Below are 19,414 nucleotides of genomic sequence, written 5' to 3' on the forward strand. Positions count from 1 at the left end.
CTACAAATGTCAGCACCCTGGGAATTGTTAACCTCTCGATACATTCCCTTATCCTCTGTTCACGTGAGAGAATCAAAAGGCTTATTGGAGAACAATCGTGAGAAATAGAAATGATTTTGCACGATTCAAGGAGTCCGCCACGAAATCCGAAAGAAGGAAGATGTATTCCATACCATCTCCCGAAGGCCTACGCCCATAGTCGTATCCCGCAGATTTTAATAATAACGAGTTCAAGTTAGTAAGATAGGAAAAACTTTTGTGATGTGCCACTCAAGACCTCCCCACGAACTGAAGTATAAGAACTGAATAAATTGAACTATAAAGAAATTAAAGGTGAAGAAATAGGGAAATAATCTAGAGGTAGTATGATTATAGTAGAAAAGTGTGTGCTCTCTCTCTCGAAACGTTTAGATTAATTATTCCATTGTGTATAGTTTTATTCTTTTGTCTTATTAAATTTGGTTTTATTATTGTTAAAGTAATGCCTCAAGTGTCTGAATCAAACCTATTCTCTCTACGAAGCATAACGCGTGTTAATCCGCGTATCTAAAATTGATTAACTGTAGTCGGGAATCTTGACGAGGAAAGGGTGATTACGCGATCACCTAGTTCCGCCAAAAGTTGCGCTCTCCTAGAAAAAGTATAGAGACCGAATCTCGAAGTATAGAGACCGAATCAAATCCAAAATAGACAAGAAAAAGGCCCTGTTATTGTCCAAAGGGAGGAAGGAAACAAAACATGAAAATAAATGACTATGGTATATTTATTTTATAAATTTTAAAACTACATTCTAAGTAAATACGTAGTACTGTAAAGACGTATAGTCTATAGGTATTTTTCTACAATAAATTTGATAATATGACGTAATATTTTATGCATTTTTTGTGTAAATTTCAAACGTCTGGAGAAAACCAACAGCAAACTTTAAAAAGCAAACCAACAGCAAACAGCAAACCAACAGCAAACTTACTGCAAAGCGTACAAAAATAACTCGCAACAGTTATTTTTAAGTGTATACGTTTTAAAAACAAATTTCAACTCGTTCACTTCGTGCCAAGAAAACAAAATCCATTTTACTTCATTAAATTTTACGTAAATTTAAAAACATTTCACAGAAGTGAAAAACAGAATTATGTCGGTCTTATATATTTACAATTTAAAAGTATAAACAGTTGTAATTTTTGAATATTTTAAAATTTATACTTACAATATTCCTTAATGTCGATGAGAGTGTTTACTGAAACATAACTGTGTTGTTCTACGTTTGTTTTTTTTAATAGTTCAAAGATAAGAAATTGTGTCAAGTACACCAAGTATACTGTTACAAAGCCTAATTCTCTACGCTATAGGAGAATTTGATGCTGTTTTTCACGTCTATTTTATTAATAAATGTGCATAAAGTGATCACGATGACGTTTTATTGTATTACCGTATCACAACTCCAATTTTACTAAAATATTGTAACCTTAAAATTGTAGTGAAACAACCTCGAAAATGAACTTACCTCGAAACGTTTTCGCTCATCAAAACTGTGAAAAATTCAACAAATTACAAAGAACAATTGTAAGATGTTTTCGATTTTTAGTTATTCTTGCTCTAGACCAAGAATTATTGCTAACTCTCACTCATATTGAGGTTAATGAGTTATTTTTTATTCGTGTCTTCATTCAATGTTTTTAAATACAGTCGAGCCTCTATAACACGGTAGATACGTTCCGCTTTTTATGAAATTCATGTTTTACGATTCCTTAAATACATTAGCCAATCACAGCCCGGCACGTATGCAGTTTACGGACTACGGTTGTTTGAAAGGTTTTCTTCCAAAAAATTAATCGATCCTAGTCTAATCTGACTCAAAATTTCGAAAACACGTATAATTTTTTGGAAATAATCCGTATAAACTACGCTATAAACAAAAAATTGTAGGATTACTTAACGAGTGTGCACCGTTCGAGGACGATATCGGTCAAGCTTGGTTTCGTCATGGAGCGGCGCATCGAACTGCGGGCGCGTGTTTCCTGATAAGTTACTTTTCTGCGAAAAATTTGCTGAACTTTGGAGACATCATTAATATAAATATAATTTTTATTATCGTTAAATAATAAATGGTTTTTAGTAGGTCTGCTGCTCGTTTAAACTCAACATTTTGTGCAATATCCGCTATTGGTCTAGATTCGACCAATCCTGTCGCGACACGAGTCGGCGATGACGTTTTACCGTATTATACGAGTTTCTTTTAGCGTGTTTGTACGAATACGGTCGCAATATTACATTTTACAGTTATTTACTGTTATGCAAGATACGATACGTTGGTAATATTTTAATAATTTATGATTCATAAGTAACAACAGCCCGAGAAATAAAAGAAGAAGCACACAAATTAAATGAAAATTTAAAATTTACGTGTGAAGAGGAACTTAACCAGGAGATGTTACGATTAAAAGAGAACAAACAAAACTATATTTTCGTAAGTACGAAAAACAGTGTAATAATAGAAAAAAGCATTAATTTTTATATTTTTATTTAATTTCAGAAAAATACTAACCCGTAAAGTAAATATCTTCGTAAAGTGCACAGAGCAATAAATTTGATCTAGAAAAGATATTAATGTATTAATTTTTACACCTTACACATTGTGAATAATTTAAAATAAAATCAATACAGTAATTTATCTCTATTCTAAAATGAATCCAAGTAAATTTATAAAAGCTAATCATCATCATCAGTATATATGTTATGGACAAAGTGATTAATACGGGCATTATGAATAATGCCCGGGCATTATGAATAATGACCAACAAAATCGGGCATTGTAATAAATTTCAATAATTTATCAAATTGACCGGTCATTATGAATACTGCTACCGCCTAGTCGGGCAAAGTGATAATAATATGTTGAGGAGTGATCATCCGACATATGTTAGCCAATCATTACTTACATCTTACTTGCTTACGCGTATTGCATATAGTACCGAATTTTAAATTTATGTAACCAGTAGTTAATCTTTCTTCTTTGAAAAAAGTAACGATCATGGAGGAATCATTAAGTGTTATGAATAATCGCTTCAACAACCGATTAAACAAGTTAAAAACCAAAATGGCGGCTGAAGAAGTAGCATATGTTCTTTTAGATATTTTTACAATTTTCGGTGCACCAAGTATTTTACAAAGCGATAATGGCAGAGAATTAGCCAATAATATTATCAAACAAATGGGTAATATGCGGCCCGAGTTAAAAATAGTGCATGGAAAACCAAGGCACTCACAAAGTCAGGATTCAGTAGAAAGATGTAATCAAGACGTAGAAAATATGCTTAGTTCTTGGTTGGAGATTAACAATACTAACAAATGGTCGGAAGGATTACGTTTTGTACTACTGATTAAAAATCGAGCGCATCATACTGGTATAAACTGCAGCCCCTATGAGGCCATGTTTGGAGCAAAGTTAAAAGTTGGACTAAAGAATTTCATACCCAACGAATCGTTGTTCAACGTTAATACGGAAGAGAATCTACAGAGACATTTTAAAACTATCAACGAAGTAAGTCAAAGTTGCTCAAACTCTGAAAGTCTGGGTACCGTCCAAGAAAACATTATGAAATATTATCTGATAATGCCACCCTTACATAGCAATATAACTGATGAAGTTCAAAGATCTACATCGTCTTCACGTGAAAAAAATCTAAACCAGGATGTTATTAGCATTACAGAATTGGTGAATGAAGAAGAACAGTCTAAACAATTGATCCAAAAAAAGAAGGAAAAATAAGAAGTGTGTCTAAAACAAGGGCTTAGTTTAATCTTAAAAAGCAAGCAGAAAAAATGATTAATACATCAAATTCCAAATACACAGCAGCTATTGTTGGTGATACAGTAAGGATCCGTGTACCTGATGAAGATCGAGCCCGCAGTGATGGAAAAAATATTTTAGGTGTCGTTGTTGAGGTTAAACCTTTACAAACTGGGTACCAAACATGGCATATTAAATCTATTATATTCCAGAAACCAATTTACTGTTTGTAAAGAAAACTTTATTTCTGTTGGAGATGTACCGGGTGCAGAAATTTCGCTTAGAGAATGTGCAAGAATGTCATCAATTCCTGATGGCCACAACTATAGTTAATGCTGCTGAAAAATTGGTTGAAAATCTAATAGATGCAAATGCTACCAAAGAAAAAAAAATTATGTAATTCCAAATGTCATGAAAATGTTAATTGCTCAAATAAATAAACTAAAAAGCATTTAATTTTTTATATAATTTATACCAAAAATTGTTAATAATACTTTTCGTTAATATTAGTTTAATTAATATAGTTAATAGTACTTTGATATAATTTACAAAAAATAAATATTTATAAATGAAATAAGTGGAGTTTTTTTAATCAAGTTTAAAATTCTGTACTAAACGCTGTACGATACGCACACGCAACTCAGCGTGCCGATTGGCTAGCGTATGTCAGATGATCACTCCTCAACTTATTATTATCACTTTGCCCGACTAGGTGATAGCAGTATTCATAATGACCGGTCAATTTGATAAATTAATCAATATTTATCACACTGCCCGCCCTATTTGGCCATTTTTCATAATGCCCGGTCACTATGAATAATGCCCGATTAATCACTTTGTCCATAACATATATATTATAATGGTAAGTGTACAATTTGCGTGCTGCTAAAACTGAAAAACGAGTCCCGGTACGATCAAGGGAGTTATATGGTGTGATAGCCCTCTATCTCACATCGATGAAGAATGTTCCCGTTTTTACTTGAAGGGCGTGCTGTTAAAGATATACAGGCTAAAAGTTTCGCCCTCTAGAAATTTGTAGAACATTCGAGAGCATTCCAGAACGTTCCAGGATGTTCTGGAACGCTCGGGAACATCCCAGACCATTGTGAAATATTCCTGAATATTCTCGAATGATGTGGAATGTTTTGAAACATTGTGGACCATTCGAAGCCTTTTTCGTATTAGTGGAACTACCAATGTGGTCCATTCGAAGCCTTTTTCGTATTGGTGGGGGTATATAAAGCAAGATCCGTCGTGGGTTCGAACGTCAGTTTTAACTAATCTATATATATAATCGAGACGGGTTGATAATAATAATAATAAGCGCAGAGCCCAAAAGGTTATTACTTGAAAGTTAAAATTTGGTATACAGTTAGGGTACGTCACGAGCACACATACTAAGTAGGAATTTTTCGAAATTCTCTCCCCCACGAGGGAGAGAGACAGGATTAACGCTTCAACAATGGAAATGTTAAGAGAAAGCAACGTGCAAGATTTACAGGCGCATATGCAGTTTTTTTTTGCGTTTTTGCGGGAAATCGAACACATTTTTAGCCACATCAAAAAATTTTCTAATTACTCTGGAAACAGGCAGACCTAATTACGTGAAAACGGGTAAGATTGGCTGTAATATAATAATCTTAATGTTCGTTATTGTCACTTTTTGCCCGAGCAACGCCGGTATTATCTGCTTGTCACATAAAATTACACTTTCAATGAAAATTCCTTCTTGGAAATTATAGGTTTCAATTACCATAATGGATACCGCAATATAAGAATGACTCAATATGATGACTCAAGACTACGAATATAACACTGTACAATGAAAAATTAATATTTACAAATGATAACAAACGATTCCATTTTACGATTATATAGAAAATTATAGATTAATTTGTAACCATAGTAACATAAGATAACAGAACATTCTAATTTTATACGAACGAAGTAAAGTACTGTCCGAAACAATACTGAAAACCGGTAGACTTAAGATAATTTATTTTTATTCAGGTAAAAATGCCATCATTCGGGGAGAAACAACGTTGTATGGGGTACATGTTGGCTCCAATACTTAATTCGGCAAAGGTATTTGGTCTATTGTATTGGAATCCCCGTCCATGCGTCGAAGAAAACAAAACAGCAAAAGCCTATTTACGATCAATATTATTTAAGTTGTACACTTCATTCGTAGAAGTATTTCTCTGGATGATGTTTTGCGCTTATCTGATAGGAATGTACAATATCAACTTTTACTTTGTAAGAGTTGGAAAAATGTATAACGATTACGCACTTCAAGCATCCGCAGCATTTGCATTTTATTCACTTTACATTGCTGTGCAGTTCAGTATACTAAAACGAAGAAAAATCCACTTTCATTGCATCGCCTGCAGTTATCCAGAAGAATGGAAAATAACCGACACCATAGAGAAGTACTCATTGCGTTTGTTATGCCTGTCATTTACCTTATATATCGCAATTACAGTGATGTCCGGAATTACATTTTTCGCAGAAATAAAGAAACAAAACGGAACGGACACAGAGGCATTTCTTGTGTCTATTATCTACGCTTTATGGCTCATTTATGCTGTGGGGCATATCCTATATCTCGTTTCTATATTTTTAGCGATTATTTTCATAATGCAGAAAAGATACCTGACGATGTCCGAAAAAATAACGAAAATAACTGCAAAGAAACTTTTTCTACAGAACATATTACAGGAAATGTTGCAAAACCAAGTTGAACTTTGGGGATATTGGAGAATGATTAACGAAGAATGGGATATTTTTCTGCCTTTTTTTTACACGTGTTTTCTCTACGCGACTTCTTTTCTTTGGTACGCAACATTATTTGTGAAAATAAACGCGACAATCAAAATTATTTGGACAACAGCATCGTTGCTATCTCTGTTTGGATTAATTGCTTTTTGATGGGCTTTCTCTCATTTGACATCTGTGGTATGTGATCGTTACTTCTTGTTTAATTCTTAAAACTCGTAAATTATGTTTTTTGAGCTTAAATTAGTGGTTTATTAAAAACTAGAATATAAAAATATTATTTTACTTATATTTAAGGAAAGTTAGTTTTTATGTGTTATTTTTTTTTTAATTTAACACTTCCCTGCGCGGGGGAAGTGTTAAGAATGAAAGTTACAGTAGAGCGTCGTTTATCCGAATCGATTGAGGACTGGGGTGTTTTGGATAAATTATTTTTCGAATAACGAATCATGTACGAAAAAATATATTAATTTATACCATGTTGAAATTTCTCTCCGTTTCGTGTCGCTTCGCGTTGAATTTTCGTCGATGTTAAGCCAAACGAAGACTATTGTATCGTTAAAAATTATTTTTTTATTTTGTACAAACAAAATAAATTTTTTGAAAAATATGAAAACAATAAAAAATTATACTTCAGATGTTAATTTAGTATCAAAAACGTAAAATATTTGAGTAGCCAAAGACATAGCCGAAGATTACAGCGCCACAGCACTAGCGAAAATTTAAATTTGCCGACTGGAATGCTTTCGGATAACGGACGTTTCGGATAACCAGCTTTCGGATAACGGACGTTTCGGATAACCAGCTTTCGGATAAACGACGCTCTACTGTATTAAGAAAAAGCAACGTGCAAGATTTACAGGCGGTTTTTTGCGAGAATTCGAACATATTTTTAGATTCATATAAAAATTTTCTAATTACTCTGGAAACAGAAGACCCTAATTCTTGCATTCTGTGAAAACGGGTAAAACTGACTACTAAGTAATAATCTTAATTTTCGCTATCATTACTTTCTGCCCGAGTAACGCCGGTCTTATTTGCTAGTATATTAATAATTCATGTCAATGTATCATATTGTATACTTTCAACTTTTGTCATCACATTTACGAAGGCAAAAACGAATTTCGACGAATTTGAAAATAGTTTTAAATTTTAACTCGTGTAAATATCTAGCAAGCGTACGAGAAATTCAGATGATAGTAAACAGTTGTTAGACCAATAATATTTTTACATAAGAAGATGCTAATATTATTTTATACACTAATTTAATACTTAGTCAGCGGGACAAATTGTCTTCCGGTTTGTAGCGCTCTTTTGTATTCATTTATTTCATAAAATGAAGGATAAAGCATTGAAGTTTTATAAGTTTTTTTATTGGTAATAGGTTTAATATCTAGTTGTTATACTGAATATATTTGTTGTTATAAAGAATAATATACATTAATCTATATTATTCTTTTTTTCAGATGTACGATAATTTCATAAGTATTGAAAAGGTTTCTTCTGCGAATCTCCCATTGACATTCAAATTTAAGGTAAGGCATTAAACACCGCTATTTTCAGGTGATAAGTGCGGTTTATTCGACATTTTCTTCGTGCGTTGAAGTCAGTGGAATTTTAGAAAATTAATCTAAATGTGTGGTCAAACAAGGAAACAATACGCGTCGTGTTTAAGTGTTCTTTATAAATAATTAATCAAATGACAAAGAACCTAACTGTTTTATCATTTACATCGTTAAATCCTATAATGATATATAAGTTTATAAACTAAATGATTTCAAAAATTAATGCATGCATTGTAGCAATAAATAAATCGTCTTAAATCTGTAGAATAATTTTCTTTAATCTGTTCTCTGATTATCGTAATTCAGAAATTCAATTTCCATCGTTTTATAGAAAATCGTCTGCAGTCTTTCGGAATGTCTTAAACTGTAATAGAGTCGTATAATTTTTTAATATTTTATTTTGGTTTTAGAAGACATGAAAAAAAATTGGAAAATGTATTTCATGCTTGTAATTGATTTCCACCAAATTGATGTAATTAATTGATATAGTAATGATATTTTCTCTATAATTGTATAATAAATTTGCATTATATATTGAGTAATATCTACGTGTTTTATATATATATCGTAATATAATGTCTGTTATTACATTGCACTCATTGCTGTACTTTTATATTTCGAAGAATTGTCTTCTGTAAAGTATGAACTATACTAATTACTTGATGATAGATTGATAAATAAATATATACGAATAAATCTAATACACACGGTTTTCTGACTAAACGTTTTATGAATAAACTTTTATTTACAACAAAACTAGTAATTACGTTAATCATAGGAATCGAACGATGCTGTACATTTTTCCGTTAAGAAACTCTAAAGTCAACACTAGCGAATCATTATAACGTTTACTAATATATATCCGCTGATTAAAAAAATTAATTTAAAATAATTCTGCAGTAGTAAATTAACAAGGCAAAGTTAAATTTCTGTGTTTTTTTTCATTAATAAATTTAACATTTATTGTGTTTACACTAAACGCTACGCTAGTTCTTGACTACACGAGAATATAATATAGGAAAGCTACAGTACGAATGGAAATGTACTGAATAAAACATAGGTTTATTTATTTAAATCAAAGGGTAATTTCTGAAGAATTTTTGAGGTGATCTCGTAATAGAGTAATTCTATATAAGAAGGTGTATTCACCGAGTCGTTTTTCTGTATTTAAATTTGGAAGGATATACCCGGATTCGATAATAGTTTTCTTTTCTAAGAGTAGTTATACTTTGGTGTAAAAATTAAATGATCCAAACTAATCAAATGAAATTCCACCAAAGATACTTGGCAATACAAATTCAATAATATACTTCAAACATATGAAATCTCAAGTGTTTTATTAGATAAATTTGACATAAATTGGAATAACGTCTATACACTACTGATGGAATCGGCCATATCGCAATCAATAACCCAGGATGAAAACTCAATATTGCAATCGGCTTATCACCCGTGGTATTCTGAAATTTTGAAAATTCCTTTTGATTTCAGACTTATTATAACTGATATAAATATGAATATTAAACGATTATTATTACAACTTCGTCTAAATAAACATTCCTTCTCGGTTAATAATATACAGTGTATATAAATTATTCTAAACAAAAGTGTTATTTAATGTTAAAAAAGAATTTTTATTTTCAGAAATAATAAAATTGAAAAAATATATACATAAAATTTTACTTTAATTTACCAGTCATAAAAATATTGTTTTTTGCTATTGTTTTGTAACTACCGAATTGGCACGAAGGCAGACAGGCGAATAGCGAACGTATACGAATACACAGACTCTGTGGGCTGTTTTTATAATAGTGAGTAGAAGGAGAGGACAAAGAAAGAATCGAGAGCATTGTATGTGGCATCTCTGTATTTGACCTCGGAATTGCCTTCTGTTGTCTTCTGTTCTGTTTTCGCATGACTCATTTGTAAATTGGTATGTGTAAATTCATGTTTAATGTATTACCAATTAATTATTTTGAAGTTTATTATTATTTTTTATAAATTGTATCATGGAAAGTAGGAAAAGAAAAGTTAATGACGAGTGCCGCGTTTTTAATGAAGAATGGGGAGTAAAATACAACTTTGTGCAAACGCAGTCAGAGAATGGAAAAGCGGTATGTGTAATTTGCAATGATGTATTTTCCGTAATACTGTTGCTCGTCGATATTAGAAACAATATTTTCCACCAGATTACCAGTAAAGCACAACGTCTCAGTCGGTATTATGTCGCGTTGAATGAATCAACTGACGTTAGTGACATCTCTCTACTTTTAGTTTTTGTTCGTGGAGTTGATGACGAACTTTAATGTCACACAAAAATTAGCTTTTGTTAGCAGCATGCACACCACAACGACTGGAGAAGATATCTTCGAAGAAGTACAAAAATCGTTGACAAAGTATAGCTTGCACTGGAATCGACTCAAAGGTGTGATAATCGATGAAGGAAGAAACATGTCTTGTGTAAACATCGGTGTGGTTAGACAAATTAGAATAGCTTGTGAAGATGCAGGAGAATCGGTACCAATTTCTCTGCACTGTATTATACATCAACGTATCGATATGAGCTGCATTTTAAAACCACTTGTTTCTGTCGTAAATTTTATTCGATAACATGCACTTAATCATCGCCAATTTCGATCTTTTATCGAACAAATTGAATCCGAGTCCGTTGACTTGTAGAGAAAACGGTGGCATTATGGAACACTGCGGGTGTAATGGAACCTCCCCATTTTGAACTGATAATAAAGGCGAACTGTAGCGGATCGTGGCTGAACTGAACTATTCAGACATCCATAGCGAGGAGAAAATCCGTTTCACTTCAGTTAAACGGTTGTCCGTATTTAATCAGCAAATTTGTTTTTTTTCAAAATTCACAAGTTCTGAATGCTAAGTGAATATAATTATTTTTAAAATATAAATCGTGTAGTTGTAGGTTTACTAGTGCATGTATTCCGTTCCAAAGACTTAGGGGTAAATATTAATCTGTGTGATGTTCACGTTTTTTTAAAATTTGGTCTTGACAGACATAAGTTTATTCAAGATGGCGATACCATTGGTGCTTTTAATATGGAACCCAACTCCTCCGAACTCTCTCTTTGCAATCAGACATTCGTCCGGTGCAATTTGTAAAAAAGACATTAGGTAGAAAGCCAATTCTTCCCGAAAATATTGAAAAAGAGCTGCTGGAATATATACAGTCGACCCCCCTATAATTACGGTCCCTATAATTACGATTCCTATAAAACTATGAAAAAATATACGTATTTTGGAAATGTTGAGTCAGATTAGTGTAGAATCGATTAATTTTATGGAAGAAAACCTTTCAATCAGCCGTAGTCCGTAAACTTGACACGTGTCGGGTGTGATTGGAACGACTTGTAAGAAATCGGATTCCTAATAAATTGGAACGTATCTATATCTTATAGGGGGATCGACTGTATTGTTGATGGAGGTCATATTTTTCTATTAAAAAAGCATTTTTTCGATAAAATACATTGGAGTAAATAATTTTGTAATTATTTAACATTCTTTGTACTTTCCTATTTGTTTTTGGATACATTAAAGCATTTTTTGAAAATATACAGTAAGGTTCCATATTACCACCCGATTTTCTCTAAGCCTGCTTTCTGACTTTTTGTACAAAAGCCTTCAAAAACCATACTTACAGTGACACAAGCGAAAAATCCAATTACGAAAATTTACTTTAATAGTTACCAGTACTTTTCGCACAAAAAATGTGGTTGTAGTTATGATACCTTGTTTACAATTCACTAAAATGTAATTGGGGTTCCATAATACCATAAATACCATAATTCCATAAATGTGGGTGTAGTTATGATACCTTGTTTACAATTCACTAAAATGTAATTGGGGTTCCATAATACCACCTTTTCCTCTAATATTATACTGCAGTTCGATGGCTTAGCTGTGGAAAAGTGCTATTGCAGTTTGTTAAGCTTAGAAATGAAATTAATTTATTTCTTGCGAGGAAAAATCATCCAGAACCACTTTTATCGGATGCCGAGTGACTCTTGAAGTTGGCATTTTTTTGTAGACGTGACAAACGTAAATAAATTGAACTTAAAGGTCCGAGGTAAAAACAACTTAATTTGTGATTTATTCGCGAAAATCAAAGTATTTCGGGCAAAGCTAATATTGCTGGAAAGTCAGATGAATGAATATAATTATATTCATATCCCGTGCTGTGAAGAATTGCTTTCATATTTTAATTCCAACTGTGAAGAAATTCTTCAGCAAAAAACAGTTCCATCATTTTCATTAAAAATTGCATGAAACAATTTCTAATTATGTATAATTTAGCCATGTTTGTTTAGTATTGGTGTGTATGTAATTAACTTTAAAAAATAAAATTGGACGCTGCCATAGTCATAATAAAATTTTTTAATCCACATATTCACGCCGCAAATGTTTTTAAATCCCAATGTGGCCATTGTGGCAGAAAGTTTGGGCACCCGTGTATTATAGGAAACGTTGCAAAATCAAGTTGGATTTTGGAAATATTCGAGAAGGATTAACGAAGAATGAGATGTTTTAATGCCTTTGTTCACTCATATTTAGGTTAATCAGCTATTCTTGGTTCGTGTCTTCATTCAATATTCTTAAGTATATCACGCTCTTGCATACTGGGAAGTTTGAAACACCCAAAGTATTGAACACTTTCTGAGTTTATACGAATCAGCAAGACTTACTGAACGGTTTCCATAAGCTTTTAGGGCCCATCAAAGGAAAGATTTCATCACATCAATTCTCGTATTAAAAACGGAAGACTTACAATGTAAGAAATTGGAAATTGTTTCAACAGACGAATACGAACTTCTATCTAAAGATCGTTTCGTTTTCGTTGGCCCACCCTGGGGCCTTAGTCTCGAGTTTTTCGTGTTACAACTCCCAACGTGTTGAAGGTGTCACGTGGTACCATCTCACACACTGACGTCAAATTGGTAGTCTCGAGTTCTAACTCACGTGCTTTCCCATCTCACCATGCGAGTTGCTACTCACGTTGAGTCGAGCATGTGAGATCGCTACACGAAAGTAAAAATGGCTGACGGATACGCAATTCTTATCGCTATCGAAGAGTTAGAAAGAGCCGAAAGACGTTGTTTGAGAAGGCAACGAATTTTTCGACCACGAGTAGATGACATTTCTTTTCGTGTCAAGTCAATACTAATAAAAAAAACTTTAATTCATAATTGATAAATGTATACAGCAAATTTTTCTAAAAATAAAAAGAAGTATCTAATTCATCGAAAAAGAGTATTAAAATGATAGTAAATTATATGTATAGATTATTAAAAGCATAGACACTACATTAAGATTATTTATTAATCAGAAGTGTTAAGTTCTGATTAATAAATAATCTTAATAGACAAAACAATTTAAGAAATAGATCAAGGAAGAAAACTATATGAAGAAAGGATTAAGTTTAAATACATTTTCCATTACATAACGGATTTTTTAGGTTCAACACACGCAATTAATTTTTCAAGTAATTCTCTCCACAAAGCGAATTGTCTTTTTCTTGTAAATTCGTTGTCGAATTTTCCGCTGTTCATTTTCTTATTATTTTCTATATATGTTACTAATATTTCTTTTTGTTCTTCGCTTATTTTTTAAAATAAAACATTCGAGGTTTTCATTTTGTTTCTGCGTACTATATTGCCACAAGACAACTTTTAACTGTAGCACGTGTAAACTAATTCGCGTTGATTTGTTTACAACTTGTTACAGTTAAGTTGATTGCTCGAATCATTGTAGTCGCAAACCCAGATGCATTGTAGATAATCTCATCATGCTTATCGACAAACGTAAACAAGTGAATATGACCTACTTCCGCTCGCCTTTTGAGTTCACTCGAAAGGTCTAACTCGAGACTACCGATTATGTGAGTCATAGTAACACGAGTGAGTTCGATGACGTCAGTTCGAGTACAACACGAAAAACACGAGACTAAGGGCCCTGTATGTAAATATTACTTGATTTCAGATAACTTATATAATTTAGAAAAGTACCTTAAAGTAATTATTTGCAGGAAATAACTAAATCAGATTATAGCATATTAGTCACAGATCAATTAATTAATGGATTATTGAAAGGCCAAATCAAGCAATCATTTAGAATAAAGAGTCTTGATATAATTAACATCATAAATAAAAAAGACAAAAATTACTAGGAAAACAATTGGAAGCTGCAGGAGTCATTTATGAAATATGGTGCACGTGAGCTAACCAGAAGTTATATAGGAGAAACAAGAAAAATATTGGAAAAAAAAATAAAAAAACATAAAGCAGAAATCCGTTCAAAAAGACAAGAATCACTTTGGTACCGACACTGTTATCTGTTTAATTGTAAAATTAATAAAAATAATGTTTATACAAGGCAAAAAATTTGTTAAAGATAAGAATTAGTAAACATTTTTGTATTAAAAGAAATTATGCAAATGTTATTAACCTAAATAAGGGTATGAATGTAGATGCATACTGGGAAGAAATAATCCAGTATAAAGGAACAACAGTTGCTGAATAAACGTATCCACTGATGAGACCAGTAAAAACTAGCGAAATGCATTTGGAATATTAAAAATGTTAAAATAATGGTCAAGTATAAGTCGTCATTTGGTTTGTTTGCCTTGAAAAATTACTCGAAATCGGATACGAAGTATTCGATAAATATTACTCGTTAACAGTCTAGAGATAGTTTATATTTAGATTTAACATTTTAATATTTTTATTTAATTTCACAAAAAATACTGATCCGTACAGTATTGGAGCGAAAAAAAATGGTGTGTGTAAACGTAGTTTCAGAAGAAGTAGTCTTCACGATGGCAATCAAAATGATTGAAATATCTTCGTAAAGTGCACAGAGCAATAAATTTCATCTAGAAAAGACATTAATCTATTATTTTCTACTCCTTAAACATCGTACATAATGTAAAATAAAATCAATACACTAATTTATCTCTGTTCTAAAATAAATTTGTCATCAAAGTAAATTCCTAAAAGCTAATCATTCATAAACTTAAACATTCAATTTAAATTCCTTCTTGAAAATTATAGTTTTCAATTACCATAATGGATACCGTAATATACTCAAGTATACGAACATAATACAGTACAAACAAAAATTAATAATTATGTACAGTACTTCGTATTTAGAAATTATTGATAAGCGTTTCCATTTAACGATTATAAGAAAATTAGAGAACGATCAATTTGTGACCATAGCAACATTGTAAAATATTTTAATTTTATACGAACCAAGTAAAATATTGTCCGAAAACAAGACTGAAAATCGGTAGACTCAAGACAATTTCCTTTTATTCAAGTAAAAATGCCATCATTCCGAGAGAAACAACGTTGTATGGGGTACATGTTGGCTCCAATACTTAATTCGGCAAAAGTATTTGGTCTATTATATTGGAAACCGTGTCCATGCGTCGAAGAAAACAGAACAGAAAAAGCCTATTTACCGTCAATATTATTTAAGTTGTACACTTCATTTGTAGAAGTGTTTCTCTGGATGATGTTTTGCGCTTTTCTCATAAGAATGTACAATATCAACTTTTACTTTGTAAGAGTTGTCAAAATGTATGGAGATTATGCATTTGAAGCATCTATAGTACTTGCATTTTTCTCACTTTACATCGCTGTGCAGTTCAGTATACTGAAACGACGAAAAATCCACTTTCACTGCATCGCCTGCAGTTACCCAGAAGAATGGAAAATAACCGACATCATAGAGAAGTACTCATTGGGTTTGTTATGTCTGTCATTTATCTTATTTATCGCGATTACTGTCATGTCCGGAATTACATTCTTCGCAGAAATAAAAAAACAAAAGGGAACGAACACGGAGGCATTTCTTGTGTCTATTATCAACGGTTTATGGCTTATTTATGCTTATGGTCATATCCTATATCTCGTTTCTATATGTTCAGCGATTGTATTCATAATGCAGAAAAGATACCTGATGCTGTCCGAAGAAATAACGGAAATAACTGCTAAGGAACATTTTCTACAAAACATATTACAGGAAATGTTGCAAAATCAAGTTGAACTTTGGGAATATTGGAGAATGATTAACGAAGAATTGGATGTTTTAATGCCGTTTGTTTACACGTGTTTTGTCTACGCGACTTCTTTCGTTTGGTACGCAACATTATTTGTGAAATTATACGCGACAAGTAGAATTGTTTTTACAACAGTATCGTTGTTACTTCTGTTTGGATTAATTACTTTCTGCTGGGCTCTCTCTCATTTGACATCTGCAGTATGTAATCGTTACTTCGTCTCTGATTATAAAAACTCGTAAATTAATTTTTTTAAGGTTAATTTAATGGTTTATTAATAACCACTAATTTAACGAAATTATTTTACTTATATTTAAGGAAAATTAGTTTGTTATGTGTTATTATTATAAGTAAGTTATAATCTGATTGACCACATAACTATATGCTGTCTTAATTCCAATTTATGCTTGTTTATTACTAAAAAGGAAAAGTATACACTATAAATTCTGTGACTAGAATTTTTTAAAACAAACAGGTAAATCAGAAGTTGTTTCACACTAAAACAAGCAGGTTGCACTTATTTGTTTTCAACCAGTATTTAAACAATCCTGTTATCACTTAAAAAGTTTTTTATTGATATTTTACACAAGAATACACTAATTTAAAATTGAAGAATTTTACAGTTGTTTTAAAAATAATGTATTTTTCTGCAAAATATTAAAAAGAAATAGAGTATAATCCTGTAATATAATCACAACCAGTTTTAATTATTGTAAAATCGCGAAAAGCTTAATGTTGAAAATAGAGACGACTTTCATAAAAGTTTTAATGACGAATAACATCTTAATTAAGTCATAACTCTCTCTCGATACGACAGATTACCCTTTAATATTTCTCTACCTCCTCGATCTGTATTTACCAAATTTTAATAACATAAGTACCCCTTACACAAAAGCTATCGTGCCAAATTTTGTTTGTTCATTATTACGCTATCCTGAGTTATTAAGCTGAAGAATAAAACGACACATACACAAATAAACAAACAGATAACAACGGAAATATTTCTATTTTTTATCTGCATGTTCAGGACTTCTCAAAACGTAGATATTTGAAAAAAACTCGCAGAGTACCACGATTCTAATATTTTCTTTTGTATTTATAATAGAAAATAGAGAAAATATAGCTGAAAAAGTATTCTATTTGATGAAAATACCAATTACCTAAAAACTATGTAATAACGAACACAGCTTTAAGAACTATATTTATGTATATTTATTAATTAGAATTGAGGTCGATTAGAGGCCCCGTGTAGTGTTGACTTCAAACATTTTTTTTCCGGAATCTTTTTCGGAAAAATGTTTACTTATGAAAAATTAGTATGAGGTCCCCGTTTTGCATATGAATTAACCAATTTTAGGAATTATATACTATATAGGAATTACTGTTCCTATATAGTATATAATTCCTATATAATATAATATCCTATATAGGAATTTTTGTTCGATATTTTAAAAGAGCTTTTTAAAATATCGAACAGAAAAGTTATAATAATATTAGTCTACAGTATACGAAATTTAATTTTTTATTTCACAAGTACTCTGTTAATTGAAAAAAATTACATTAGTGTATTTTATTGTTTTCAGATGTACGATAATTTCGTAAGTATAGAAAAGGTTTCTTCTGCAAATCTCCCACTGACATTCAAATTCAAGGTATGTAAGTAAATAACTTCATCANGTATACACGAAATTTAATTTTATATTTGACAAGTACTTTGTTGATTGAAAAAAATTACATTAGTGTGTTTTATTGTTTTCAGATGTACGATAATTTCGTAAGTATAGAAAAGGTTTCTTCTGCAAATCTCCCACTGACATTCAAACTCAAGGTATGTAAGTAAATAACTTCTTCACAAATCATAAGTGAGTAATGTTGCACAATTGGTTCAGTATTTACGTTGTTTGTTTTGTTTTCTGAGAAATTTGGAAAGCGTAATTGATGCTTCTACAAATAGGTTTATTAGTCATGGACAAAAAAGTTAAACTGCTTTCAGGCCGCACGATAATCACAACTTATAATTTGAAACCTTAATTTTAAGTTAATAATGACATTTATTTTTATTTTTTATTTCGAATATTATTACTTATTATTTTAACTATCAAATGCATGTACTGTACACAATAAAAAGTCATTTTCTCTCTCATAAAATTTTTTATTTTATTAATTAAAATTGTATATTTGACACGTTATTGTATTTTATTTATTCCAATGATAAAGTGAGAATGAAAGGTAGACCTCACACTACACACGTAGACGAAAGAAACTAATCACTAAAGTAGTTTTATTGTGTTTAATTAATATTTTCCAATTTTATTTAATTTGCAAATTATTCACTAATTTTATAAATTTCCTGTTTTAAAGATAAACGATTTTATGAAGAGATTTGGAAAGATTCCTCTCGGAATATCTATTGGCGGATTCTTCTACATTAAACGGGACTTCTTGATAAGGGTATGTTCTGGATTATTTTAAGTATGTATAAATACAGCATCATTGGTTTAATACGTAAAATACCGCTATTTGCAGGTGATAAATGCCATCTATTCGATCTTCTCTTCGTGCATTCAAGTCAGTGGAATTTTGAAAACGGAATCGAAGTGTACGGTCAAACAGGAAAACGATACACATCTTGTTTAAGTGTACTTTGTATGCCAATATGATTAATCAAATGATACAAAACCTAACTTTGAAACATTTACAACGTTATTACTTTAACAAATTTTGTTGTTATGAACTATTATATGTTCGCAGAATGGTCTTTGCATAGTGTAAAACAAGCGGCTGTTTATGAAATACTAGTACTTTGTATATCGTGCAACGTGACAGGTGTTATGATATTTATAGCTGCGTGCCTAGCAGCTATTACGAGTAAATCTGCCAAAAAATGTACTGTTCCTCTGTGAACGACTGCTTTGACATGTTGCTGTAAGAAGTCGACAGGATTTAGATCGGATAATCTAGAAAGCCATGTGACTAAAAAACCATTAGAGATGCCTATGGGATATTTTCTTTGGTGCTTTTAGAGCTAAAATTGCTATTAACAGAAAGTGTCGTCATAAAACTTTCGATGAGAATATCGGTGGAATGCCGCATCCAATCGAAAAACGGATAACATTAAAACTTCAAATTGGTTTTCGACAAGAATTCACGAAATATAGTTATTATATAGTATGTATATATATATACTTCATTTGTAGA

General features: G+C 31.5%; 1 protein-coding gene and 1 long non-coding RNA gene across 2 annotated transcripts in view; both read left to right on the forward strand.

Moving 5' to 3' along the window:
• The first annotated feature begins 3,031 nt into the window (after nucleotides 1–3,031).
• LOC111625779 (KRAB-A domain-containing protein 2-like) lies at nucleotides 3,032–3,769 on the forward strand. The gene has a single exon (XM_023369001.1). It carries the CDS (start codon nucleotides 3,032–3,034, stop codon nucleotides 3,767–3,769), a length of 738 nt encoding a protein of 245 aa, XP_023224769.1.
• Nucleotides 3,770–8,037: 4,268 nt separating this feature from the next.
• LOC111625766 overlaps nucleotides 8,038–19,414 on the forward strand; it is a 28,472-nt gene continuing 17,095 nt past the window's right edge. Inside the window, exon 1 of the long non-coding RNA XR_002756782.1 lies at nucleotides 8,038–8,100. This is a non-coding gene — a long non-coding RNA (uncharacterized LOC111625766). The remainder of the gene's footprint in view (nucleotides 8,101–19,414) is intronic.

The sequence above is a fragment of the Centruroides sculpturatus genome, unplaced genomic scaffold (assembly GCF_000671375.1).
Source record: "Centruroides sculpturatus isolate CEXI.00-Female unplaced genomic scaffold, Cexi_2.0 scaffold459, whole genome shotgun sequence".
In the NCBI taxonomy this organism is placed as follows: domain Eukaryota; kingdom Metazoa; phylum Arthropoda; class Arachnida; order Scorpiones; family Buthidae; genus Centruroides; species Centruroides sculpturatus.

What these genes read in the sequence shown, in the direction of transcription:
- LOC111625779 (XM_023369001.1), top strand. Translation starts at nt 3,032, where the DNA reads ATGGAGGAATCATTAAGTGTTATGAATAATCGCTTCAACAACCGATTA.